The 26612-nt window shown below is 42.1% G+C and overlaps 1 protein-coding gene across 1 annotated transcript; it reads left to right on the forward strand.

The window, feature by feature from the left end:
• The first annotated feature begins 15830 nt into the window (after positions 1 to 15830).
• LOC112844486 (NACHT, LRR and PYD domains-containing protein 3-like) lies at positions 15831 to 25217 on the forward strand. Its single transcript, XM_025904187.1, has 5 exons — positions 15831 to 16464; positions 22853 to 23026; positions 23233 to 23397; positions 23908 to 24081; positions 24467 to 25217. Exons 1-5 carry the CDS (start codon positions 15953 to 15955, stop codon positions 24576 to 24578), a joined length of 1137 nt encoding a protein of 378 aa, XP_025759972.1. The 5' UTR covers positions 15831 to 15952; the 3' UTR covers positions 24579 to 25217.
• Positions 25218 to 26612: the final 1395 nt, after the last annotated feature.

A 26612-nucleotide genomic window follows, 5' to 3' on the forward strand; every position in this document is an offset into this window, starting at 1 on the left:
ATTGTTCCTGATATCATAACTGCTCAAACACTGATGATTATATTTGAAGAATTCTTACTGATGGCAGCAAAGTTTGAATGGAGCTCTCTGTCTGTGCTGATTTGTCGCCCCCTGGAGGTCAAAGCACAAACTGCATGATGTCACTGTAACCACCACAGTGACAGGAAGTGTTTTTAAATGAAGAAATATGTGAGTGATGCTGATAGTGTGTTCATCACAGACGCTCAGGCTTCATGTTGACATGAATCAAAGTGAAAGCAGAGAAACTGGAATGAATCAGGTGTTGTAGAAGATGGAGAAACAGGTTGGAGAGAGGATGCTGCTCCTTCTATGAGATCAAACATGTCGTGTTGTTCACGTGCTGTCAGCGTGACGCAAAGAAACCATGGAAACAAAGTGTGAGTGAAATCAGTCCAAAGTAACAGAGTGAAGAGCAGCAGATGAAGCACAGAGGACACAAAAAGGAAGGAAAGAAGGAAACAAGGTCCATCTGTGTCCTTTCAAACAAACAAGCATCAACGTCCAGGACTGAAACATGAATCCACATATTTATACACATATTTATTTAATGAGAATAAAACAAGAATATTTATAATCCATCAGCAATAATCAGGCCTGGGATCCTCCTGGTTACAAACAGGGTCCAGGACTGGGACACTCAGGTGGATCCTGCAGGGTCTGGTTCAGGAAAAGGTGGAGACCAACAGAAACAGTTTTAGTAGAAAGGTATGATTTCATTTATTTGAAGAGATCAGAGCATTATTCTGATTATTAAGCTTAAGTCAAATATACTAATGCGCACGGCGCACCCCGCCGTGACACTTAATGATCTGTTATTGTACATTTGTCACATGTGTGCATTTGTTGTTGTATTTGTGAGTATTGTTGCTGCCATGATGCATCACATGGGACCATCACACTACCACCACCATATGTGACTGTTGCTATGAGGCTCCTTTTCATTGATGCTGTGTTAGTTTCAGATGTAACAGCACTCAAAGCTGTCAGAAAGCTTTTGTCTCATCAGTCCACAGAGTCTTTCCCAAACGGGATCATCAACATATTGTTGGACAATGTGAGACCATCCTTTGTGTTCTTCTTGGTCTGCAGTGGTTTTCTCCTTGGACTGCCCCATGGATTCTCTTCCTTATTGTTCAGTTATGACCTTAATAATAATAATAATAATAATAATAATGATAATAATAATAATAATAATAATAATAATAATACATTTTATTTATAGGCGCCTTTCAGACCCTCAAGGTCACCTTACAGTAACACGTAAACAATACCATAAAAAACATAAGAAAAATGTATATATAGCAAACATGGTAGATAAAATTTAGACATAAACAGTCATAAAAGTATAAAAGCAAATATAAAAACTGAGCAAGGTAAAAATGGCCTAAGACAGATCAGGTGTATGCAATTCTTGGGTTTTGAGTAGTGATTTAAAAGTGGTGAGACAGTGTGTGGTCCGTAGAGCAAGTGGAAGTGCATTCCAAAGTCTCGGGGCAGAACAACTAAAGGCTCTGAGTCCCACGGTAGTCAGGCGAGCAGGTGGAACTGACAGAAGGGAAGCTGAAGAAGAGCGGAGTGTACGAAGGGGTGAGTATATATGGAGAAGATCGGATAGATATGGAGGAGCAAGGTTATGAAGCGCTTTGAAAGTGAGAAGCAGGATCTTGAAATTGACACGGAGGTGAATTGGGAGCCAATGGAGCTGTTTAAGAACAGGTGTTATATGTTCAGTGGATCTAGCTCTGGAAATAACACGAGCAGCTCTATTTTGAACCAACTGCAGTTTATGGAGGGATTTATGAGGTAGACCATAGAGAAGAGAGTTACAGTAATCCAGACGAGATGTGACAAGAGCATTGACAAGTATGGCGGTACTGTGTGGTGTGAGTGAGGGACGAAGACGGTTAATATTACGGAGATGAAAGTAGGAAGACCGAGTGATATTATTTATATGTGCTGTGAAGGACAGAGTGGATGACACCAAGACTCTTAACCTGAGGGGAGGGTGTGACAACAGAGTTATCAATGGATAACGAAAGCATGGTTGGAACTGTAGTCAGTTTTGATCTGGTGCCTATTAAAATGAATTCTGTTTTATTGCCATTAAGTTTAAGAAAGTTGTGAGTAAACCAGACCTTGATTCCACTTAAACAGTCAGAAATGGATGTGGGTGGGAGAGTAGCTGTAGGTTTGGAGGATAGGTAGAGCTGGGTGTCATCTGCGTAGCAGTGAAACTGGATGTTATGCTTCCTAAAAATATTACCTAGGGGTAGGAGATAGATGATAAAAAGTAAAGGACCCAGGACAGAGCCTTGGGGTACACCGGAATTAACTGGAGTAGATACTGATCTGTGAGGGAGTAATTGAACAAACTGTGAGCGGCCAGAGAGATAAGAAGTAAACCAGGCGAGTACTGTATCATTGATGCCAATAGATGCTAATCTGTGAAGGAGGATGCAGTGGGAGATAGTATCGAAAGCTGCTGTAAGGTCAAGGAGAATGAGGATGGAGATAAGTCCAGAATCAGCTGCAAGCAGAAGATCATTGGTGATTCTGTACTGTGACATGAACGGAAGCCGGACTGAAACTGTTCGTACAAGTTATTTCCAGTGAGACGATGATGAACCTGTGCAGCCACTATCTTTTCAAGAATTTTTGCTTGGAAAGGGAGATTTGAAATTGGCCTGAAATTATTTAGATTGGAGGGATCTGAACCATTCTTTTTCAGTATTGGAGTTATTATTGCAGTTTTAAGAGAAGAAGGAACAGAACCAGATATACAGGGAGTGCAGAATTATTAGGCAAGTGGTATTTTTGAGGAATAATTTTACTATTGAACAACAACCATGTTCTCAATGAACCCAAAAAACTCATTAATATCAAAGCTGAATGTTTTTGGAAGTAGTTTGTAGTTTGTTTGTAGTTTTAGCTATTTTAGGGGGATATCTGTGTGTGCAGGTGACTATTACTGTGCATAATTATTAGGCAACTTAACAAAAAACAAATATATACCCATTTCAATTATTTATTTTTACCAGTGAAACCAATATAACATCTCCACATTCACAAATATACATTTCTGACATTCAAAAACAAAACAAAAACAAATCAGCGACCAATATAGCCACCTTTCTTTGCAAGGACACTCAAAAGCCTGCCATCCATGGATTCTGTCAGTGTTTTGATCTGTTCACCATCAACATTGCGTGCAGCAGCAACCACAGCCTCCCAGACACTGTTCAGAGAGGTGTACTGTTTTCCCTCCTTGTAAATCTCACATTTGATGATGGACCACAGGTTCTCAATTGGGTTCAGATCAGGTGAACAAGGAGGCCATGTCATTAGTTTTTCTTCTTTTATACCCTTTCTTGCCAGCCACGCTGTGGAGTACTTGGACGCGTGTGATGGAGCATTGTCCTGCATGAAAATCATGTTTTTCTTGAAGGATGCAGACTTCTTCCTGTACCACTGCTTGAAGAAGGTGTCTTCCAGAAACTGGCAGTAGGACTGGGAGTTGAGCTTGACTCCATTCTCAACCCGAAAAGGCCCCACAAACTCATCTTTGATGATACCAGCCCAAACCAGTACTCCACCTCCACCTTGCTGGCGTCTGAGTGGGACTGGAGCTCTCTGCCCTTTACCAATCCAGCCACGGGCCCATCCATCTGGCCCATCAAGACTCACTCTCATTTCATCAGTCCATAAAACCTTAGAAAAATCAGTCTTGAGATATTTCTTGGCCCAGTCTTGACGTTTCAGCTTGTGTGTCTTGTTCAGTGGTGGTCGTCTTTCAGCCTTTCTTACCTTGGCCATGTCTCTGAGTATTGCACACCTTGTGCTTTTGGGCACTCCAGTGATGTTGCAGCTCTGAAATATGGCCAAACTGGTGGCAAGTGGCATCTTGGCAGCTGCACGCTTGACTTTTCTCAGTTCATGGGCAGTTATTTTGCGCCTTGGTTTTTCCACACGCTTCTTGCGACCCTGTTGACTATTTTGAATGAAACGCTTGATTGTTCGATGATCACGCTTCAGAAGCTTTGCAATTTTAAGACTGCTGCATCCCTCTGCAAGATATCTCACTATTTTTGACTTTTCTGAGCCTGTCATGTCCTTCTTTTGACCCATTTTGCCAAAGGAAAGGAAGTTGCCTAATAATTATGCACACCTGATATAGGGTGTTGATGTCATTAGACCACACCCCTTCTCATTACAGAGATGCACATCACCTAATATGCTTAATTGGTAGTAGTCTTTCGAGCCTATACAGCTTGGAGTAAGACAACATGCATGAAGAGGATGATGTGGACAAAATACTCATTTGCCTAATAATTCTGCACTCCCTGTATAGAAACAGCTGTTAGCTGTGGGAAATTTACCTTTAACCTAGTGGCTAAGCTAACAGAAACAAGCGTGCCAGCTGTGCTCTGTGAGGATAATACACTGCTCTAGAAAGCAAACAAATTTTATTCAATTCAATTGAATACACAAGTCCCTGCATGTGTGGGTGATTGTGGTGGAGGGAAGGAAGGGAGTGGCAAGTGACCCCAGCCCAGAGACGGAGCGCCCCCAGAACCTCACGCCCGTCCCGGACCCAACCAGGGGCAGCCAGGGTACCAGGTCAGTAACCCACGTCCGTCAGCACAGACCCTCCCCTAGCCCTGCTGCACGCAGCCATGAGGAAACCGTCACCTAAGAGCCATCAGAGCCCTTAATTGGCCATGACCGCTACCCCGGGTTGAGGCCTGCAAGGAAGATGCTCCTGGGGAACCCCCAGATGCCCCAAGCCTGTCCCTATCCCCACACCAATCACAACAGCGAAGGTGGGACCAAACTATGACCCCCCACCCCCACTAGGTGATGGAGCTAATCAAAGGAGCCCAGAGCAATTGATCTGATGTGGTGGCAGAGGCTGTATCAAGACTAATGTAATCTAATAGATAATTTCTATATTGGTTAGATTATTTTTATTTTTCCAGTTCATGAGGACTGTTTTCTTGGCTATGCATAGGGCAGTGAAAACCATATGGGCTATATTCTTTTCCGTAGTGACATTATCTAAGCTGCCCAACAAACACACTAAAGGGGAAGTTGGAATGTTACATTTCAGACACTTTGATAAGTCTTCACATATCTCGCGCCAAAACTTCTGAACTGGTGGACAGAACCAAAGAGCGTGGATATAATTGTCTGGTGAATTGGTTTGACAGTGTGAGCAGTTGTTGGTAGAGGTAAAGCCCATCTTGAACATCCGATGACCTGTATAGTGCACTCTATGTAGTATTTTGTATTGAATTAATTGAAGACTGGGATTTCTAATTAGATGAAAGGTTTTTAAGCAAATCTGAGACCAGAAGTTTTGGTCTAAGTTAACTGATAAATCCGCTTCCCATTTTGCAATAGGAAGTGATATTGATTCATCTGTTTTAGAAAGCATTCTGTATATTTTGGACAGTAATTTGGGGGTTTTAACAGTAAGAAATTGAACCAGACTTGGTGGTGTTTGTAGTTCAATTTGACCCGGTTTAAATTTCTTTTTTACTATGGATTTAATTTGTTGATATTCTAAAAATCTTTTCTTGTTGATCCCATATTGTGTAAGTAGTCTGTCAAATGGAATAAATTCTGTTCCTTCTAGTATATGTTCTAAATATTTGATTCCTTTACCACTCCAATCTGAAAAGTTTATCATATTATTGTTTTGTAATATGTCAGGGTTGTTCCAGATAGGTGTACGTTTGCATGGGATTAATGAAGACTCCATCAATTTTAGAAAATCCCACCATGCTGTCAGAGAAGAGCTGATGTTGACGCTTTTGAAGCATTCATGTCGTTGGATATTTGAGCTAATAAATGGTAGGTCTGAAATCTCTAGATTATTGAAAAGTGCTTGTTCTACATCTAGCTAAAGTTCGTCTAAGCGGGTATGTTTTAGCCATCCTGAGATAAACTGAAGCCTGTTGGCTAAGAAGTAGTGCTGAAAGTTAGGTAGTTCTAATCCTCCTTTATCCTTGGTCTTTTGTAGTGTTTTTAAGCTTATACGTGGGGGCTTATTTTTCCAAAGGAATTTGGACATATATGAATCTAGAGATCTGAACCAATCTTGTGGCGGTTTAGTTGGGATCATTGAGAATAAATTATTTATTTTTGGTAAGACCATCATTTTTATAGTGGCAACCCTTCCCATGAGTGATATGGGTAGACATTTCCACCTAGCCAGATCACCTTCTACTTTCTTTAAAAGTGGGATATGGTTTAATTTCGTTAGATCTGCAAGCTTGGGAGAAAGATGAATACCTAAATATTTTATATTTCCCGATTGCAGTGGTGTAAAAGAAGAATTATGGAAGGAGCAATTAATTGGAAGGACTGTAGATTTTGACCAGTTAATTGAGTAATCTGATATTCTTGCAAAAGAGTTTATCAATTCAATCACCCCAGAGATTTTGGTTTGTGAGTTTTGGAGAAAAAGTAACACATCATCCGCATAAAGGCTGATTTTATGTTCCACGTTCTTGCATTTTATGCCCTTAATTACTGAATTCTGTCTGATTGCTGCTGCTAGTGGAAACAGAAGCTGGAGGATGTTTGGTCATTTGTTCTGACACAAGCTGTTGGGGAATTGTGTAATATTTTTAACCAGTTAATGAAAGAGGATCCAAAACCAAATTTGTGTAAAGTTGCAAATAGAAATTTCTAGTTAACTCTGTCAAATGCTTTTTCTGCATCTAAAGAAAATATTGTAGTTTCAAGGTTTTTACTGTTTGCATAGTCTATCAAATTAAGTAATCTACGTGTGTTAGTTGATGAGTGCCTACCTTTTATGAAACCAGTTTGGTCAGGATGAATTAAGAGGGGTATTATTTTCTCTAGTCTCTTCGAGAGAGCTTTGCAGATTATTTTGAGGTCTACATTTATAAGGGATATTGGACGATAGCTTGAGGGATATACAGGGTCTTTGCCTGGTTTTAGCAGGAGATTAATGTTTGCAGAATTCATATTTGATGGAAGTCTGCCCTTTTCTTTGATTTCCAACAACGTTCTGTAAAAAACTGGTGCTAGAATCGTCGAATTCTTTGTAGAATTCTGCAGGAAAGCCGTCTGGACCTGGAGCCTTATTATTGGGCATGCTCATCAGGGCTTCCTGGAGTTCACCTGATGTCAGTGGCGTATCCAGTGCCTTTGCTTGAGTGTCTAATAATTTTGGAAGAGTTATGTTGTCTAAAAACTGATCAATTTCCTTTTTAGATGGGTTTATTTGTGGTGAATACAATCTTTTATAGAAATCCCTGAAAATGTTGTTTATTTGTTTTGGGTCATATATTGTGTACCCAGATGAATCTTGAACAGCACATATAGTTGTTTTTTCTTTATTTATTTTTAGCTGGTTTGCCAGAAATTGACCGGATTTATTACTATGTTCATAATTTTGTAGGCGTAGTCTTTGTACTAAGAATTTTTTTTTTTTTTATCAATTATCTCATTTAATTCTAGTTTTGTTTTGCGTATTTTGTTCAATGTTTCCTGATCTTGGTGGGACGCGTAGGCTTCTTCTAGGGATTTGATGATTTTTTCTAATTCCTGAATAGTTTTTGTTTTCTTCTTTCTTTTTATGTGATGAGAAAGAAATTATTTTACCTCTCATCACAGCTTTCCCTGCTTCCCATAGAACAGATGCTGAAGTTCCGGGAGTGTCATTATAGTCTAAATATGAAGTCCACTCTTTTTAAAAATATTTAATAAAGTCTTCATCTTTAAGCAGCGATGTATTAAATCTCCAGTTTTTACTTGATGTAGTATTATTCTTGTGCATTAGTGTTAAAGATACAGGAGCATGATCGCTGACAGCTATAGGGTGAATCTCAGTGTCTGAAATGTCACTCAGCAGTGAGCTGCTGACCAAAAAATAATCCAGACGAGAGTAGGAGTGATGAACATGTGAGAACATCTGCCTGTACTTTTTTGAGTTGGTTAAATGTTTTTAACCTCTTTTCTCTGGTGCCAGCTCCATTTATATTCCATGTAACAAACCTCAGTGCACCCATAGATGTATAACTAAGTGTGTATAACTAGGGGTGTACACTGTGTCTGTGGCTTAGACAGGTGGAGAGAATACATCACTTGTTCATAAATAAAGAGAAGGAGAGAGAGAAAAAATGTGTGGCGAGATGCTCCCTGAGTCTGATTATGTGTGTGCATATTTACTAATATGAGTACGCTTGGCTTAAGTGTGTGTATCCTGTAGGTCTGTGTGTGCTGTCTGACTGATGTAAATGTGCTGCTGTTGAGCGCATGATTGTGCGTGATCGTGCTGTGCGTATGTGTCGAAATAAAGGATATTGTTTGTGAATGAGTGTGGAAGCAGTTGATCGAAGCAGTGAAAGAAAAACCAAAAAAGAAAGAAACCAAGGACAAGTGTGAGCAGCATAAAAACAAGAGGGGGAAAAGAGAGAAAAACAAAATAAAACGAAATGGGAAAAAAACGGAAACATTCCAATTAAACCACTGACGGAGAGTGACGGTGTTAATTCTGCTATGATGTCACACTTAAGATGCGATTTGATACTGGTAAGTTAAACAGATGTTAATGCAAGTTAGTGTGAGTGGATGGGGAAAGGGTGTAGCGGATTCTTATCTGGTGTGAAGTTAATACAGCCACGGAGTGATGTCGGGGTCGCGGTAAAGCTGTCCGTCCATGTACAGCCGGTCCACAGCGATGACAGCGCCGGAGCCCTTCTGGATGAAGCCGCGTCGGATTGTGAAGAGGACCCTGCGTCGTTGCAGGATCTCTTTGGGGAACTGGTCGTTCATGTTGAAGTCCGTTCCTTTTAATTCCCTGCCGCGGCTTTTCACGTTCCTTTTGTTTGAAGTGGCCGAATTTGGCCACGATAGGACATGGTCTCCCGGCCGCAGCCCACATGGGGCCGATGCGATGCACCCTATCAAAGACGATGTTCTTCACCGTCTCCTCCGGCAGCTTCAGGTGGGTTTTGATGAAGCTTTTCACCGTAGTCTCCGCGTCTTCTCCAGCGGCTTCTGGAATACCAGAAAATACCAGATTATCACGCATGCCACGAGCTTGTAGATCAATAACTGTTTCTTTTATTTTTTTTATTTTCTCTATTTAGCTGGGTAACATTGTCTGTGAGACATTTCAACGACTCCCTTAGCGTAGCATTTTCAGCAGCGAGCATTTCCACCTGCTGCTGGCTGAACTGAAGGATTTAAATTCCCGGTGAAGAATCTCCACCAAGGACAGCCTTGCATCGAAACTGGACAATCGTTGGTCGATTGACTCCAGTATGTCGACAATATCTTTGCCGGCTGGCAATGTTGTGCCAGGGGAATCTGCCAGGCGAAGTCTTTACGACGACGGCGTCTCAGATTTGGATGGGGAAGCTGCACTCTGGGCCTTCTTCATAACGAGATCCTGTAAGCATTGATCAATGTAATCTTGGAGAGCCTCTAAACTCTCCCCGTTGTTCTCCAGGGTGTTGGAGATGATTTAGACAAATGTTGTTAGTTATAAGACAATTGCTAAGTAAGGGCGATCGTGGCTGAAGAGTTGGGAGTTCGCCTTGTAATCGGAAGGTTGCCGGTTTGATCCCCGGCTTGGACAGTCTCGGTTGTTGTGTCCTTGGGCAAGACACTTCACCCGTTGCCTACTGGTGGTGGTCAGAGGGCCCGGTGGTGCCAGTGTCCGGCAGCCTCGCCTCTGTCAGTGCGCCCCAGGGTGGCTGTGGCTACAATGTAGCTTACCATCACCAATGGGTGGATGACTGGATATGTAAAGCGCTTTGGGGTCCTTAGGGACTAGTAAAGCGCTATATAAATACAGGCCATTTACCCTTTATTTGGTAATACTGAAGCTTAAAGGAATTTGTTCAAATCTAAACTACCATTTGCTTTAATTTTCCGCCAAAATCTCAGGCGTCTGACGTCAGTTACAACATGAGTCGCTTACCTTGTCCGTCACTTACCCTCGTCACTCTTCTGCAATATCAACCTGTACATCACCACTACAAGAGAGTTAATTAAAACATATTAAAAATGCCTGATATCTGAGAAAGAGTTCAAAGCTTGACAAACTTATTTGAGTAGAAATCTACTGGATCTTTTTTCCTGTGCTTGGCCTAAGTGTCCATGATTCCTCCACAGAGTGGACCAGCAGAGCTCAGAGGTTCCCAGTGGTCAGTCTGCCCAGCAGCATCAAACACACCTGGACTCCATATTTATGGTCTGTACATGTACAACAACTGCTTTATTATTAATATTAATAATCATACATTTATTTATAGCAACAACTACTTTTACATCTATTCTGTTCACAGTCATCTCCATGCTGCTCTTTGTAGACCAGTTGATTGTCAATGTCATGGTCTGGAGTCTGGTGACTCCGTGTTTATGTTTTGTGTTTATTAATATTAATAAATAATAGTGAGTTAGTTAGTTTTCGGGTTATTTGTTATCATTTATAGTGTTTAGGTGTTCTCTGTGCCTACCTTGTGTTGTGTCTAGTGTTCTTGGTTCTATGTTCAAGTTTCCTGTTTTAGTCCTAAGTAGATCCCAAAAGTTCATTCTGTTCATCTGGACATAGCGTTTTCAGTGGGAAAAATGTTTCGTCACTCATCCAAGTGACTTTTTCAGTCTCAGTTGACTGCAGGTTTCCCCAATCTCATAAACAGTACATTTGCACAATAACTGAAACTAGCACCACTGAATAAACAATGGGCTGGGAGGTCAGTTCCTTGATCATTAGTAATATTTTGCTTCCTCTCGGACTTGTATCATCTGATTAGTGTCAGCTGTGTCTCCCTCCTGTGTGCCATTTCTTCCTTTCCCCCTATGTGTATTTATAAAGTGTTCACCTCTGTTCCTCATTGGATTGTCTGCGTCACTTCCATTTGTCATCCCAGTTCATCATTCTGTTCATCTTCCTGCTTGTCATCCCCTGTGTTTCTTCCGTTTGTGTGCCCATGCCTCAGGTTTCTCATTCCCTGTTGTCAGGTTTTGCTTTGTTTCCTCACGTTCTTTAGTTTGTTTGTTTAGTAAACTGTTTCCAGTTTAGGTTTTGTTTTAAAAAACACTGTAAAGGTTTGCATTTAGTTGAAACTTCACCTTCATCTCCACTGTCTGAGCTTTGGTCCACTCCTCTCATTTCCCAATGATATGCAGATTGTGACAGTCAGTGTGTCCAACATGGATCTGATTTTTGGCTACATGATTTCAGTCTGATTTGTTCATTCATAAAGTATTCTGTTCTAGCTGCTGAAGGACAACATCATCACTTTTGTGAAGAATGAGCTGAAGAAGATCCAGAAGGTTCTGAGTCCAGATTACCTAGAATATGTACAAAGTCAGAGAGAGGATGATGAGCAGAGGAGGAACAGCAGAGAGGCATTTGTGAAAATAACACTTGACTTCCTCAATTCAATTCAATTTAATTTAATTCAATTCAATTCAATTTTATTTATATAGCGCCAAATCACAACAAAAGTCGCCTGAAGGTGCTTCATAGATAAAGAGAAAAACCCAACAATCATATGACCCCCTATGAGCAAGCGCTTTGGCGACAGTGGGAAGGAAAAACTCGCATTTAACAGGAAGAAACCTCCGGCAGAACCAGGCTCAGGGAGGGGCGGGGCCATCTGCTGCGACCGGTTGGGGTGAAAGAAGAAAAACAGGATAAAGACATGCTGTGGAAAAGAGACAGAGATTAATAACAGATATGATTCAATGCAGAGAGGTCTATTAAGAACATAGTGAGTGAGAAAGGTGACTGGAAAGGAAAAACTCAATGCATCATGGGAATCCCCGGCAGCTTACGTCTATTGCAGCATAACTAAGGGAGGATTCAGGGTCACCTGGTCCAGCCCTAACTATATGCTTTAGCAAAAAGGAAAGTTTTAAGCCTAATCTTGAAAGTAGAGATAGTGTCTGTCTCCTGAATACAAACTGGAAGCTGGTTCCACAGAAGAGGGGCCTGAAAACTGAAGGCTCCCCCTCCCATTCTACTTTTAAATACTCTAGGAACAACAAGTAGGCCTGCAGTGCGAGAGCGAAGTGCTCTAATAGGGTGATATGGTACTACAAGGTCATTAAGATAAGATGGGGCCTGATTATTTAAGAGCTTGTATGTGAGGAGCAGGATTTTTAATTCAACTCTGAATTTAACAGGGAGCCAATGAAGGGAAGCCAAAACAGGAGAAATCTGCTCTCTCTTTCTAGTCCCTGTCAGGACTCTTGCTGCAGCATTTTGGATTAACTGAAGGCTTTTCAGCGAGTTTTTTGGACATCCTGATAATAGTGAATTACAGTAGTCCAGCCTGGAAGTAATAAATGCATGAACTACTTTTTCAGCGTCACTCTGAGACAGGATATTTCTAATTTTAGAGATGTTGCGCAAATGGAAGAAAGCAGTCTTACATATTTAATCAATTATTGTAAATGTAAATGTTATCAGGAAATGATCAGACAACAGAGGGTTTTCAGGAAACACTGTTAAATGTCCAGTTTCTATGCCATATGTTAAAACAAGATCTAGAGTGTGATTAAAGTGGTGGGTGGGTTCTTTTACATTTTGAGAGAAACCAATTGAGTCTAATAACAGATTAAATGCCATGTTGAGGCTGTCATTTTTAGCATCTACATGGATGTTAAAATCACCCACAATAATTATTTTATCTGAGCTGAGCACTAAATCAGATAAAAAGTCTGAGAAATCAGAGAGAAACTCTGTGTAAGGCCCAGGTGGACGATAGATGATAACAAGTAAGACTGGTTTCTGAGTTTTACAGCTGGGGTGGACGAGGCTAAGCATCAGGCTTTCAAATGAATTAAAACTCTGTCTTGGTCTTTTGTTAATTAATAGGCTGGTGTGAAAAATTGCTGCCACACCGCCCCCTCGGCCTGTGCTTCGAGATTTCTGGTATTTAGAATGACTCGGGGGTGTTGATTCATTTAAACTAACATAATCATCCGGCTGCAACCAAGTTTCTGTAAGGCAGAGTAAATCGATTTGTTGATCAATTATTAAGTCATGTACTAACAGAGACTTGGAGGAGAGAGACCTAATATTTAATAATCCACATTTCACTGTTTTACTCTTTGGTTCAGATGTGGATACTGTATTGTTCTTTCTTTGTGATTTTTTATGTTTAAGTTGTTTATTGCTGGTTTTTAGTTTGTTTTTTGTCTGTTTGGGAGCTGACACAGTCTCAATGGAGATGGGTTTTTGGGGGGTAGCAGGAGGAGAGAAGCTGCAGAGAGGCGTGTAAGACTGCAACTCTGCTTCCTGGTCCCAACTCTGGATAGTCATATTTTGGGGGGTTTAATAAATTGGTCCATATTTCTAGAAATGACAGCTGCTCCATCCAAAGTGGGATGGATGCCGTCTCTCCTAACAAGACCAGGTTTCCTCCAGAAGGTTTGCCAATTATCTATGAAGCCCACATCGTTTCTGGGACACCACTCAGACAGCCAGCAATTTAAGGAGAACATGCGGCTAAACATGTCACTCCTGGTCTGATTGGGGAGGGGACCAGAGAAAACTACAGAGTCCCACATTGTTTTGGCAAAGTTGCACACCGATTCAATATTGATTTTAGTAACCTCCGATTGGCGTAACCGGGTGTCATTACTGCCGACGTGAATTATGATTTTACTGAATTTACGTTTACGCTTAGCCAGCAGTTTTAAATTTCCTTCAATGTCGCCTGCTCTGGCCCCTGGAAGACACTTGACTATGGTTGCCGGTGTCTCTAGCTTCACATGTCTGAGAACAGAATCACCAATCACCAGAGTTTGACCCCCGGCGGGTGTGTCGCCGAGTGGGGAAAAACGGTTAGACACATGAACAGATTGGTGGTGTACCTGGGGCTTCTGTTTAGGACTATGCTTCCTGCTCACCATCACCAAGCCACCCTCTTTCCCCAGCTGCTTGGGGTCTGCCGGGGAAAAGCTAGCGGGGCCTACGCTATCTTCGGCTGCACCAGCTACAGGGGCCTGGCTAGCTACGGGTGAATGAAGGGTGCGAAGCCGAGTCTCCAATTCAGTAATCCTGGCCTCCAGAGCTGCAAATATGCTACATTTGTTACAGATATCTTTACTGCTAAAGGAGGCAGAGGAGTAACTAAACATCTGACACAATGAGCAGGAAAGTGCAGGAGGGACAGGTGAAGTAGCCATGGTGCTAACGAGTCGGCTACGAGCTAAGCTAAGCTAGCGAAACAGTACAGAGACAGTGAGTGAATACGGCTATAAATTAGGTAGTGAGTACACAGAAAGTGTGCTTCGGATGAAGCACGTGAAGATTATACTATGAAAAAAAGAATGTATTTAAAAGTTTTTAATTAAATTGCTAAGCAGATAAGCTACTGAGAAACACCACTGTGTTTGAGCAGGAACAGGAAGTGATACTCTACCACAAAGCGAGCGAACACCAAGTGACAGCGCCACCAAGAGTCAAAAAAGTGGGCACGTGGCCATGTTTCCTGAGGAGAATGAAGCAGCAGGAGCTGGCTGACCATCTGCAGAGCAGTGAGATATTTCATAAGATATTATATGTTGCTCGATGAATGAATCATTTTACTTCATTTGAAGAAATAGTCAAAATGTATTTTCTCTATTGGGTCATTTAGGTACCTGCACAGGAAACATCAGGTGGTGTCATCGTAACCTTAAATCTGCCCTGAAGAAGAAGTTCCAGTATGTGTTTGAGGGCATCGCTAAAGCAGGAAACCCAACCCTTCTGAATCAGATCTACACAGAGCTCTACATCACAGAGGGAGGGACTGCAGAGGTCAATGATGAACATGAGGTCAGACAGATTGAAACAGCATCCAGGAAACCAGACAGACCAGAAACAACCATCAGGCAAGAAGACATCTTTAAAGCCTCACCTGGAAGAGATGAACCAATCAGAACAGTGCTGACAAAGGGAGTGGCTGGCATTGGGAAAACAGTCTTAACACAGAAATACACCCTGGACTGGGCTGAAGACAAAGCCAACCAGGACATCCAGTTCATATTTCCATTCACTTTCAGAGAGCTGAATGTGCTGAAAGAGGAAAAGTTCAGCTTGGTGGAACTTGTTCATCACTTCTTTAGTGAAACCAAAGAAGCAGGAATCTGCAGCTTTGAAGACTTCCAGGTTGTGTTCATCTTTGATGGTCTGGATGAGTGTCGACTTCCTCTGGACTTCCACAAAACTACAATCCTAACTGACCCTAGAAAGTCCACCTCAGTGGATGTGCTCCTGATAAACCTCATCAGGGGGAAACTGCTTCCCTTTGCTCACCTCTGGATAACCACACGACCTGCAGCAGCCAATCAGATCCCTCCTGACTGTGTTGACATGGTGACAGAGGTCAGAGGGTTCACTGACCCACAGAAGGAGGAGTACTTCAGGAAGAGATTCAGAGATGAGGAGCAGGCCAGCAGGATCATCTCCCACATCAAGACATCACGAAGCCTCCACATCATGTGCCACATCCCAGTCTTCTGCTGGATCACTGCTACAGTTCTGGAGGATGTGCTGAAAACCAGAGAGGGAGGACAGCTGCCCAAGACCCTGACTGAGATGTACATACACTTCCTGGTGGTTCAGGCCAAAGTGAAGAAGGTCAAGTATGATGGAGGAGCTGAGACAGATCCACACTGGAGTCCAGAGAGCAGGAAGATGATGGAGTCTCTGGGAAAACTGGCTTTTGATCAGCTGCAGAAAGGAAACCTGATCTTCTATGAATCAGACCTGACAGAGTGTGGCATCGATATCAGCGCAGCCTCAGTGTACTCAGGAGTGTTCACACAGATCTTTAAAGAGGAGAGAGGACTGTACCAGGACAAGGTGTTCTGCTTCATCCATCTGAGTGTTCAGGAGTTTCTGGCTGCTCTTCATGTCCATCTGACCTTCATCAACTCTGGACTCAATCTAATGGTAGAAGAACAAACAACCTCCAAGAAGTCTGAAACAAGAGAATCTGCAGAGAAACACTTTTATCAGAGTGCTGTGAACAAGGCCTTACAGAGTCCAAATGGACACCTGGACTTGTTCCTCCGCTTCCTCCTGGGTCTTTCACTGCAGACTAGTCAGTGTCTCTTACGAGGTCTCCTGACACAGACAGTAAGTAGCTCACAGACCAAAAAGGAAACAGTAAAGTACATTAAGGAGAAACTCCATGAGAGTCTGTATGCAGAGAAAACCATCAATCTTTTCCACTGTCTGAATGAACTGAATGATCATTCTTTAGTGGAGGAGATCCAACAGTACACAAGTTCAGGACGTCTCTCCTACGATAGAATTTCTCCTGCTCAGTGGTCAGCTCTGGTCTTCATCTTACTGTCATCAGAAAAAGATCTGGATGTGTTTGACCTGAAGAAATACTCTGCTTCAGAGGAGGCTCTTCTGAGGCTGCTGCCAGTGGTCAAAGCCTCCAACAAAGCTCTGTGAGTCAATAAGTGTTCAGACTTTTATTTATAACTAATCTAATGCATAACACAATGTGTTATGGCCACTTAAAATTACAAGCATATTTATTTAAATGATCATCAGCACAAAATAAAGTACATTTTATTTAATGTTTAATAGCAGCGGCAAATGTCAGAGTTTCTTAAATATTTTTGGGGATCAGTTTTTATCAAAGTCATTCAGAATCATCCTGTAAGTTAGTAAACTTTATTTATACAGCAGCTTTTACAGGTGAAAAACCGTGAAGTGCTTTACAATAGAAACAGGCAATAAAAACACAGAACATAAAAACATAAAACAGTAAACATTTAACCTCCTTTAACATACAGCCTATAACTAGTTAAAGGCCAATCTGAATAAGTGAGTCTGAATAACTGAGTTAGTGGGACCATTAACATCCTTTGTCTGGAAGATCTCAGACTGTGAGAAGAGCTGTCGGATTCTCGAAGGTCAGAAATATACACTGGGGCTTGACCACACAGGGCTCTAAAAGTAAGGACTGAGATTTTAAATGAATTCTAACATGAACTGGTTACCAGTGTAAAGAGATTAAACTGTGAGCAATGTCCAGTCTGTTTCACGTGCTGGTTAAAAGCCTAGCAGCAGCATTCTGTACTGACTGAAGAGTTTCAAGACTGTGATGGAGCCACAGGTGATAATCATTAACTCCCTCATTCCTCCTCTGGTCTTATTGCTCTGCATCAGTGCACTGCTCAATTGAAGATGAGTTCACTTCTAAATGTTAAAATGAGCCTCACCAGTACAGTTCCCCAGGATCTGCAGCTGCTGGCAAATTGAATAATATTCCTTGTGTTCCTTCTGGTTTCCTGTTGTTAGAGATTCTTTATTTGTCAGTCTCTCTAATGTCATCACTTTCCGTTTGAATGTACACAGTCTGCAATACCCATAAAAACCCAGAGGACACTGACATTTACACTGTGCAGTATGAGTCATGAGACTTCATCTCACTGCTTTGTGAAGGACTCTGATGTAAGGACCATTCAGTGTATCAGCTTTGCAGAACACATTTACATTAAAAGTTTACTTCCCCTCTGCAAATCGCTACCTTATTGTGGTGGAGGGGTTTGTGTGTCCCAGGGATCCCGGGATCTGGACCCTGTCTCAGTCCGGAGTTGCCCCTGGTGAGAGGCAGCTGGCTGGGGTGGGTATTCTAGTATCTCTTCGGCTTGCTCCTTGTACATTGGGGTTCTTCCCAGTGGATGAGAGGGTTTGTTTCCTGCACCTTCGGTTCGGGGAATGGGTACTGACTGTCATCTGCGCTTATGCATCAAGTGGGAGCTCAGAGTACCCAGCCTTCTTGGAGTCCCTGGGTGGGGTGCTGGAGGGTGCTCTCCCTGGAGACTCTGTTGTCCTTCTGGGAAACATCAATGCTCACATAGGCAACGACAGTGAGACCTGAAGGGGTGTGATTGGGAGGAACGGCCTTCCTGATCCGAACCAGAGTGGTATTTTGTTATTGGACTTCTGTGCAAACCACAGTTTGGCCGTAACAAACACCGTGTTCGAACATAAGAGTGTGCATAAGTGCACGTGGCACCAGGACGCTCTAGGCATCAGGTCAATGATTTTGTAATCGTATCACCAGACCTGCGACCATATGTTCTCGATACTTTGGTAAAGAGAGGGGCTGAGAGGGGCTTGATTTCTTAATAGAGAGCACCAAAGCCCCCCCAGCTATGTTCTTTGATGAAAGAAGGGTGGGAAAAAATCAATTATCTCTCCAGTTGCTAAGACCACAAAACCTACATCATTAAATGATTTTAGGCCTGTTGCTTTAACATCCTTAGTGATGAAGTCCTTTGAAAAACTTGTCAGGAAGGAGATCCTGCAGCAAGCAGAGAAGCTTATAGACCCACTACAATTTGCATACAGGCCTCGTAGAGGTGTTGATGATGCAGTGGTCACTCTGTTGAACTTCCTCTATTGCCATCTTGATGGCGCCAAAGCTCACGCTCGGCTCTTATTTATTGATTTTTCTTCAGCTTTTAATGCTATCCAGCCACATCTTTTAGTTGATAAACTTCTTAACCAGTTTAAACTTGATTTTGATCTCATTGGTTGGATTTTAGACTTTTCAACTGACAGATCTCAGTGTGTGAGGGTAAACGGTTGTTTTTCCAAACAGCTGAACTCTTCTACTGGCTCACCACAAGGTTGTTGTCTCTCTCCTCTACTTTATATTTTGTACACTAATGACTGTCGCAGTACACAGGCTAACAGGCATTTCATTAAATATGCAGATGACACAGTCATTGTAAGCCTCCTTCATGGTGAAGAGGATTCCCATGGGCCTGTTGTGGATGAGTTCGTTTCGTGGTGTGATCAGTCCTTCTTAATTAACACCTTGAAAACCAAGGACATGGTTATTGACTTCAGGAAGACATCCCCCCATCCTGCACTAACAGTGGTAAATGGTGCTGCCATTGAACTGGTGGATAGTAATAAGTATTTGGGGGTTGTTCTTGATAAGACTCTGTCCTTTGAGTCACATCTTGCTGCTACAGTAAAAACGGTTCAACAAAGACTGTACTTTTTAAGGAGATTGAGAGGTTTCAATGTTTCATCTGAAATAGTGAATCTTTTTTATAAAAGTTTTATTGAATCTGTTTTAACTTTCTGTATCATTGCTTGGTACGGTAATATGTCCCTGAATAATAAGACCAGACTTAGCAACCTGGTTAAAGTGGCTGGTCAGATTTCAGGGAGGTCTCAGGTCCAGCTTGTGGACTTCTATAACAGGCAGGTGCAACCTGTGTCCTGTTGTGTTCAGATCATCCTCTCTTTATTGATTTTCAACTGCTTCCGTCAGGTCGTCGTTACAAAGTGCCTGCAGTGAAGACAAAGAGACATAGATTGTCTTTTCTACCTACTGCTATTATCATAGTTAATAACACTAAACCATAAGTGTTGTTGCATTGCACATTGCACTTTTTTGATGATAAAATCTAGGTTGTTTTCTCAGGCTTATATTATATTATATTATATTATATTATATTATATTAATTCTTTTTGTGTGTGTATGTGATGTGTTGGTTGTCTGTTTGTTTGTTTGTATGGACATACTGCAAACCAATTTCCCGTTAGGGACAATAAAGTTACCATTGAACCACCACTGAGCTGTCAAATGATCACCACCTGGTGGTGAGTTAGGTCAAGTGGCGGGGGAGGATGCTGGACAGACCTGGTGCACTTAAACGTATAGTGAGGGTGCGCTGAGAATGCCCAGCAGAGGCCCCAGTCCATGAGATCTTCAATGCACACCTCTAGCAGAGCTTCAACAGCATTCCGAGGGAGACATTGAGTCCGAATGGACCATGTTCAGCACCTCCATTGCCAAAGCTGCTGCACTGAGCTGCGGCCGCAAAATGGTCGGTTCCTGTCGTGGTGGTAACCCCCAAACCAAATGGTGGACACCAGAGGTGAAGGGAGCCACCAGGCTAAAGAAGGAGTCCTATTGTGGGACTCTGGAGGCAGCTGATAGGTACTGACAGGCCAAGTGGAATGTTGTTTGTGCAGTGGCTGAAGCAAAAACTTGGTTGTGGGAGGATTTCGGAGAGGCCATGGAAAAAGGCTTTCGGACTGACTCGAAGAGATTCTGGCAAACCATCAGGCAACTCAGGAGGGGAAAGCGTTCCACCTGCACTGTGTATAGTGCTGGTGGAGTGCTTCTGACTTCGACTGAAAATTGTCAAGCGGTGGAAGGCATACTTCGAGGAGCTCCTTAATCCCACTGGCACATCTTCTGTGGAGGAAGCAGAGTCTGGGATGACCTGCCAATCTCCGGGGTTGAGGTCACTGAGGCAGTTAAACAACTCCTTGGTGGCAGAGCCCCTGGGTTGGACGAGGTCCGCCCTGAGCTCCTGAAGGCTCTGAATGTTGTAGGGCTGTCCTGGTTGACACGTCTCTACAGTGTTGTGTGGAGATCAGGGGTGGTAACTTTAGACAGGCAGACTGGGGTGGTGCTCCCCATTTTTAAGAAGGGGGACTGGAGGGTGTTTTCCAACTATAGGGAGATCACATTTCTCAGCCTCCCTGGGGAAGTCTATGCCAGGGTGTCGGGTCCGTTAGTCGAACCATGGATACTGGAGGAACGCAGTTTTCGTCCTGATTGTGGATCACTGTACCAGCGCTTTATCTGCTCAAGCATCCTTGAGGGTGCATGGGAGTTTGACCAACGAGTCTACATGTGTTTTGTGGACTTGGAGAAGGCATTTGACTGTGTTCCTCAGGGTGTCCTGTGGGAGGTTCTGTGGGAGTACGGGGTGTCTGGCCCATTGCTACAAGCTGGAGGAGGTGGCTGGGGAGAGGGAGGTCTGGGGTTCTCTATTTAGGCTGGTGCCCTCACGACGTGGCCCCAGATAAGCGGAAGGATGGATAAAAGTTTACTTGTTCAGTCTTCCAGAATCTCTAGATCATATCTTGACCTTATTAGAATCAAAGGACTTTTGCAGTCCTTGAGTCTAACTAGCTCTCTCTCACAAGGATCTGAGGCCGCCTTCCATCTGATTGGTGAATGCTTACAGACTTATCACCTGATCACTGTATGAGGAGTCATCACTTGTTTTCATTTAGCATTTTATTTTATGAGCAAGCTACAGGTCTTTGTCTTTTTCCCTGCATAAATATACAGGGAGTGCAGAATTATTAGGCAAGTTGTATTTTTGAGGAATAATTTTATTATTGAACAACAACCATGTTCTCAATGAACCCAAAAAACTCATTAATATCAAAGCTGAATGTTTTTGGAAGTAGTTTTTAGTTTGTTTTTAGTTTTAGCTATTTTAGGGGGATATCTGTGTGTGCAGGTGACTATTACTGTGCATAATTATTAGGCAACTTAACAAAAAACAAATATATACCCATTTCAATTATTTATTTTTACCAGTGAAACCAATATAACATCTCCACATTCACAAATATACATTTCTGACATTCAAAAACAAAACAAAAACAAATCAGCGACCAATATAGCCACCTTTCTTTGCAAGGACACTCAAAAGCCTGCCATCCATGGATTCTGTCAGTGTTTTGATCTGTTCACCATCAACATTGCGTGCAGCAGCAACCACAGCCTCCCAGACACTGTTCAGAGAGGTGTACTGTTTTCCCTCCTTGTAAATCTCACATTTGATGATGGACCACAGGTTCTCAATGGGGTTCAGATCAGGTGAACAAGGAGGCCATGTCATTAGTTTTTCTTCTTTTATACCCTTTCTTGCCAGCCACGCTGTGGAGTACTTGGACGCGTGTGATGGAGCATTGTCCTGCATGAAAATCATGTTTTTCTTGAAGGATGCAGACTTCTTCCTGTACCACTGCTTGAAGAAGGTGTCTTCCAGAAACTGGCAGTAGGACTGGGAGTTGAGCTTGACTCCATCCTCAACCCGAAAAGGCCCCACAAGCTCATCTTTGATGATACCAGCCCAAACCAGTACTCCACCTCCACCTTGCTGGCGTCTGAGTCGGACTGGAGCTCTCTGCCCTTTACCAATCCAGCCACGGGCCCATCCATCTGGCCCATCAAGACTCACTCTCATTTCATCAGTCCATAAAACCTTAGAAAAATCAGTCTTGAGATATTTCTTGGCCCAGTCTTGACGTTTCAGCTTGTGTGTCTTGTTCAGTGGTGGTCGTCTTTCAGCCTTTCTTACCTTGGCCATGTCTCTGAGTATTGCACACCTTGTGCTTTTGGGCACTCCAGTGATGTTGCAGCTCTGAAATATGGCCAAACTGGTGGCAAGTGGCATCTTGGCAGCTGCACGCTTGACTTTTCTCAGTTCATGGGCAGTTATTTTGCGCCTTGGTTTTTCCACACGCTTCTTGCGACCCTGTTGACTATTTTGAATGAAACGCTTGATTGTTCGATGATCACACTTCAGAAGCTTTGCAATTTTAAGACTGCTGCATCCCTCTGCAAGATATCTCACTATTTTTGACTTTTCTGAGCCTGTCAAGTCCTTCTTTTGACCCATTTTGCCAAAGGAAAGGAGGTTGCCTAATAATTATGCACACCTGATATAGGGTGTTGATGTCATTAGACCACACCCCTTCTCATTACAGAGATGCACATCACCTAATATGCTTAATTGGTAGTAGGCTTTCGAGCCTATACAGCTTGGAGTAAGACGACATGCATGAAGAGGATGATGTGGACAAAATACTCATTTGCCTAATAATTCTGCACTCCCTGTATAGTTTTTTATTCACCAGAAATAGTAATACACGCTGACATTTGTCTTTCTTGTAAAGGTTCAACATATGAAAAATTTAAATGGATTACAAACCATTTCTGATCAAGTGACCACTTTTTCAAATTGTGTTTTTGGTTTGATTTTTTTTTTCTAGTCTGAGTGTCTCTAAACTCTCAGAGAGAGGCTGTGAAGCTCTGTCCTCAGTTCTCAGCTCCCAGTCCTCTACTCTGAGAGAGCTGGACCTGAGTATAAACACCCTGCATGATTCAGGAGTGAAACTTCTGTGTGCTACAGTGGAGAGTCCAGAGTGTACCCTGGAAACGCTCAGGTCAGATCAACTAATATTCTGAATTCTTTATAAATTAAGATAAGTTGTTAATTAAAATTCAAAGCAAATCAAGGTCAACTTTTAGTGTTGTTTTTACTAAGTACATGAGACAGATCTTTTGATTCTGAAGTTATGGTAGCCTGCCACATTTCTAATCTCTTTAACATCAGAGAACAAGGACTTTAAAAAATGCTCTTCTCCCCCAGACTGAGTCTTTGTAATTTGTCAGAGAGAAGCTACGAAGCTTTGTCCTCAGTTCTCAGCTCCCAGTCCTCTAGTCTCAGAGAGCTGGATCTGAGTAACAATGACCTGCAAGATTCGGTAGTGAAGCTGCTTTCTGCAGGACTGAGAAGTCCACACTGTAAACTTAGGTGAGATCAAGTAATATTGTGCTTTTCATCAATTGGCAGAATGAACCAATATGAATACACTGCTTGAAAAAAAAGATAATGAAAATAAAGGAACACCTTTTAGTCAGAGTATAGCATCAAGTCAGTTAAACTGCTGCAACATTTTTATAATCATTTATTTAGCAGAGAGAATTATTGATCAATGTCAGCTGCTTTGATGCTAATACACTGTCCTCACTGTACTGCCAGTGTTAATGCACATGGAGTCCAATTGCCATTTGCCATAAAATCGCAGAATTGATTAAGCATTATCCTGACTACCATTTTGGTATTTTATTGTTGTTGTTCCTTTTTCTGTTGAGCAGTGTATTTTAGCCAGTAAAGGTCAGTGTCATCCATTTGTTGTATCTTAGTAAGGCTTAAAGGACTCCTGAAAAAAATGGATTAAATGCTAAATCTAATAACTCTTCAATGCGCCCTCATTACACTTCAAAAACAGTGTTTGTTTAATGTTAACCTTTTATTTTTCAGACTGAGTCACTGTCAGATCTCACGGAGAAGCTATGAAGCTCTGTTCTCAGTCCTCAGCTCCAAGTCCTCTAGTCTGAGAGAGCTGAACCTGAGTAACTCTGACCTGCAGGATTCAGGAGTGATGCTTCTGTCCTTTGGAGTGAAGAGTCCACATTGTAAAATGGATACTCTTAGGTCAGAATTAAAAATTTTCCTCTTCAAAGCATTTAAAATCTTATTTATATTACTGAATAAACAGTAACTTGATAAAAATTTCTTAATGTAGGAATCAGTGTCTGAGGTTATTAGTGATATATGTTCATTTTCTGTCTTTCATTTGCAATGAAATGTCAAATCTGATCCTCGGAGTCAAAAATCTTTATGTCAGCAGGGTTTCATCCACCAAACCTTTCAGTTTGATTTCTGGCTGTATTCTGGAGGTTTTTACAGAGCTGTTCGTTGAAGAAACTGATTTACAGAACATTTTAGTAATAAAAAATATGGTCAAATGGATTAGTTCTGACTGAAAATACTAAATCTAATTTCTGGTCTTTAAAATGGACATTTGCACACATTTTAGAGATCAACCTTTCACAGGTACAGATGTTGCAGCTGTGGCCAAGTACTTGTGTGCAGTCGAGGCCGTGCTGCATGTTTGGAACAGCACTCCAATGGACAGACCTCTGTACTGATGGTGGGCTCTGCTCTGTATCCACCACACTGTTCTCAGCTGAGTCTTCCTCCTGTACACACTCTGATGAAGCAGCCAATAGGGCCAACTTTTTCTCTGGTGGCTCGGATGTTGTTGCTTCCACAGGTTTCTCTCCAACAACCCTCCGTTCCTTGAGTAAGTTGGTGACTGAGGCCAAAACTTCAGCCCTCTCAGATCTGGATAAACACTTGAGGTCCTTGAATTTGGCTTCAGTGCAGCAGCAATTTTCAGATATACAAATGTCCACTCCAGCTGTAGTTGCCATGGCAACCTTGGTGTTGTGAGGACGTTCCTGAGCGGCTGCTTGTTTCTGCAGATCATGTCCAGAGTGGATGGAAGTCCATCTGGTTGGACTGTCTTGTATTAGTGACTTTTTCTTTTGTCCATGTTCAATTTGTTGCTGTTCTAATTCTGCAGCGTTTGCTGGACTGTGTTTAAAGTGGCCCACAACCTTTGTGCACTTGGCCAGGACATTGTCAAACTCACTGTTCTGCAGAGATACTGTGACAGAACGCTGGAGAACGTGCACGATGCAGGGACGTGTTCAAAGGCAGACGTCTGGCAGCAACCATCATATTTCTTGCACTATCTGTACTGAGTGGGCTGACTTTATTTCAAATGTCCCAGTGCTGTGCAACATGAATGAAATGTTCTGCACATTTCAGTCAAATGTCTCTGTTTTCATTACAGTCAGAGCATGTGAACGCAGCTCCCACTCTTCATTAATATCATGTACTGTAAATCCGAGGTAACTATGGTCACCCAGCCACATCCAGTAGCCTCCAGAGAGACCAACAGCTGGTGCACTTTGTAAAATAATTGTTGTTGTTAATCAATTAATGAGTTAACGAGATAATAACAGGTTAACCTGCCCTAATAATTAGACTTTGGTGACAAACTGATGTGATCTCCATGTTTCCTTTGTTGGACTGTGGGCGAGTGTCAGAACTGAATGTACTAACATGTAGTGTTTATATATGTGTCAGTTCCAGTTTTAGAGCTCTAAAGTGCAGCTATCATGTTAGGAATATGTTAGAAATAGACAGTAACACTGAGTTCAAATCTTTATTACCCCTCACTGCATTCTTGATGTTCATGAATTCAGCAGGTTCATGATTGTCTGCAGCATTAATCTCATATTTCCATCTAAAGTTTTGAATTTGACTGTTTGATGTTCTTTATGATCTCTAGCACCAGTACCCTTCCCCTCTGTTTTACTTTCTCCCTTTCTTTCTTTCTCTTCCTCCCTTTCTGTTAGGATGCCTGGGTCGTTGACCCAGGGTTTTGAGTTTATTATTTTATTTATTATTTGTAGTCTTTGGTTTCTTTGTTAGAGTTCTGTCTTATGGTTTATGTCTCTGTGTTCTCAAGTTGTTCTGTCTCCCCTGTCAGCTGGATCCCCTTGTCAAGTTCGCGTCTCTGTGTTATGTTTCCTGTTTTACTTTGAAAGTCCGTGTCTCATGTAAATGTGTCTGGTTTTGCTTCCTTTGTCTCGTTAGGCCTGATTTACCCCAGCTCTGTTTCCCTCCTGTTACCCATTCCCTGATTGCTCCCTCTGTGTATTTAAACCCTGTCTTTCTCTGTGTCTGTGTTGTGATCTACCCTTATCTTGCTGTGTGTGTGTGTGTGTGTGTGTGTGTGTGTGTGTGTGGTGTGTGTGTGTGTGTGTGGTGTGTGTGTGTGTGTGTGTGTGTGTGTGTGTGGTGTGTGTGTGTGTGTGTGTGTGTGTGTGTGTGTGTTTTTACGTGTTTACGTGTGTGTTTACGTGTGTGTTTACCTTGGAGTCTCAGTTTTGTTACTTTTTTGGAGTTCAGCATTAAAGCTGTATTTAAGTTCACCTTTTGTCTCCGAGTGTCTGCACTTTGGGTCCTTTTCCTGCCTGCACACAGCCGTTTCATAACACTTTCTGTCTAATTGATTGTCCAAATTTTAATAACTTAAAAAAATAAAATAAACAAACAGTAATAATTTAGATCAGTCAAGTGGACCAAAAGGAGTTCTTCCTTCCCACCAT

The sequence above is a fragment of the Oreochromis niloticus genome, unplaced genomic scaffold (genome assembly GCF_001858045.2).
Source record: "Oreochromis niloticus isolate F11D_XX unplaced genomic scaffold, O_niloticus_UMD_NMBU tig00000282_pilon, whole genome shotgun sequence".
In the NCBI taxonomy this organism is placed as follows: Eukaryota; Metazoa; Chordata; class Actinopteri; order Cichliformes; family Cichlidae; genus Oreochromis; species Oreochromis niloticus.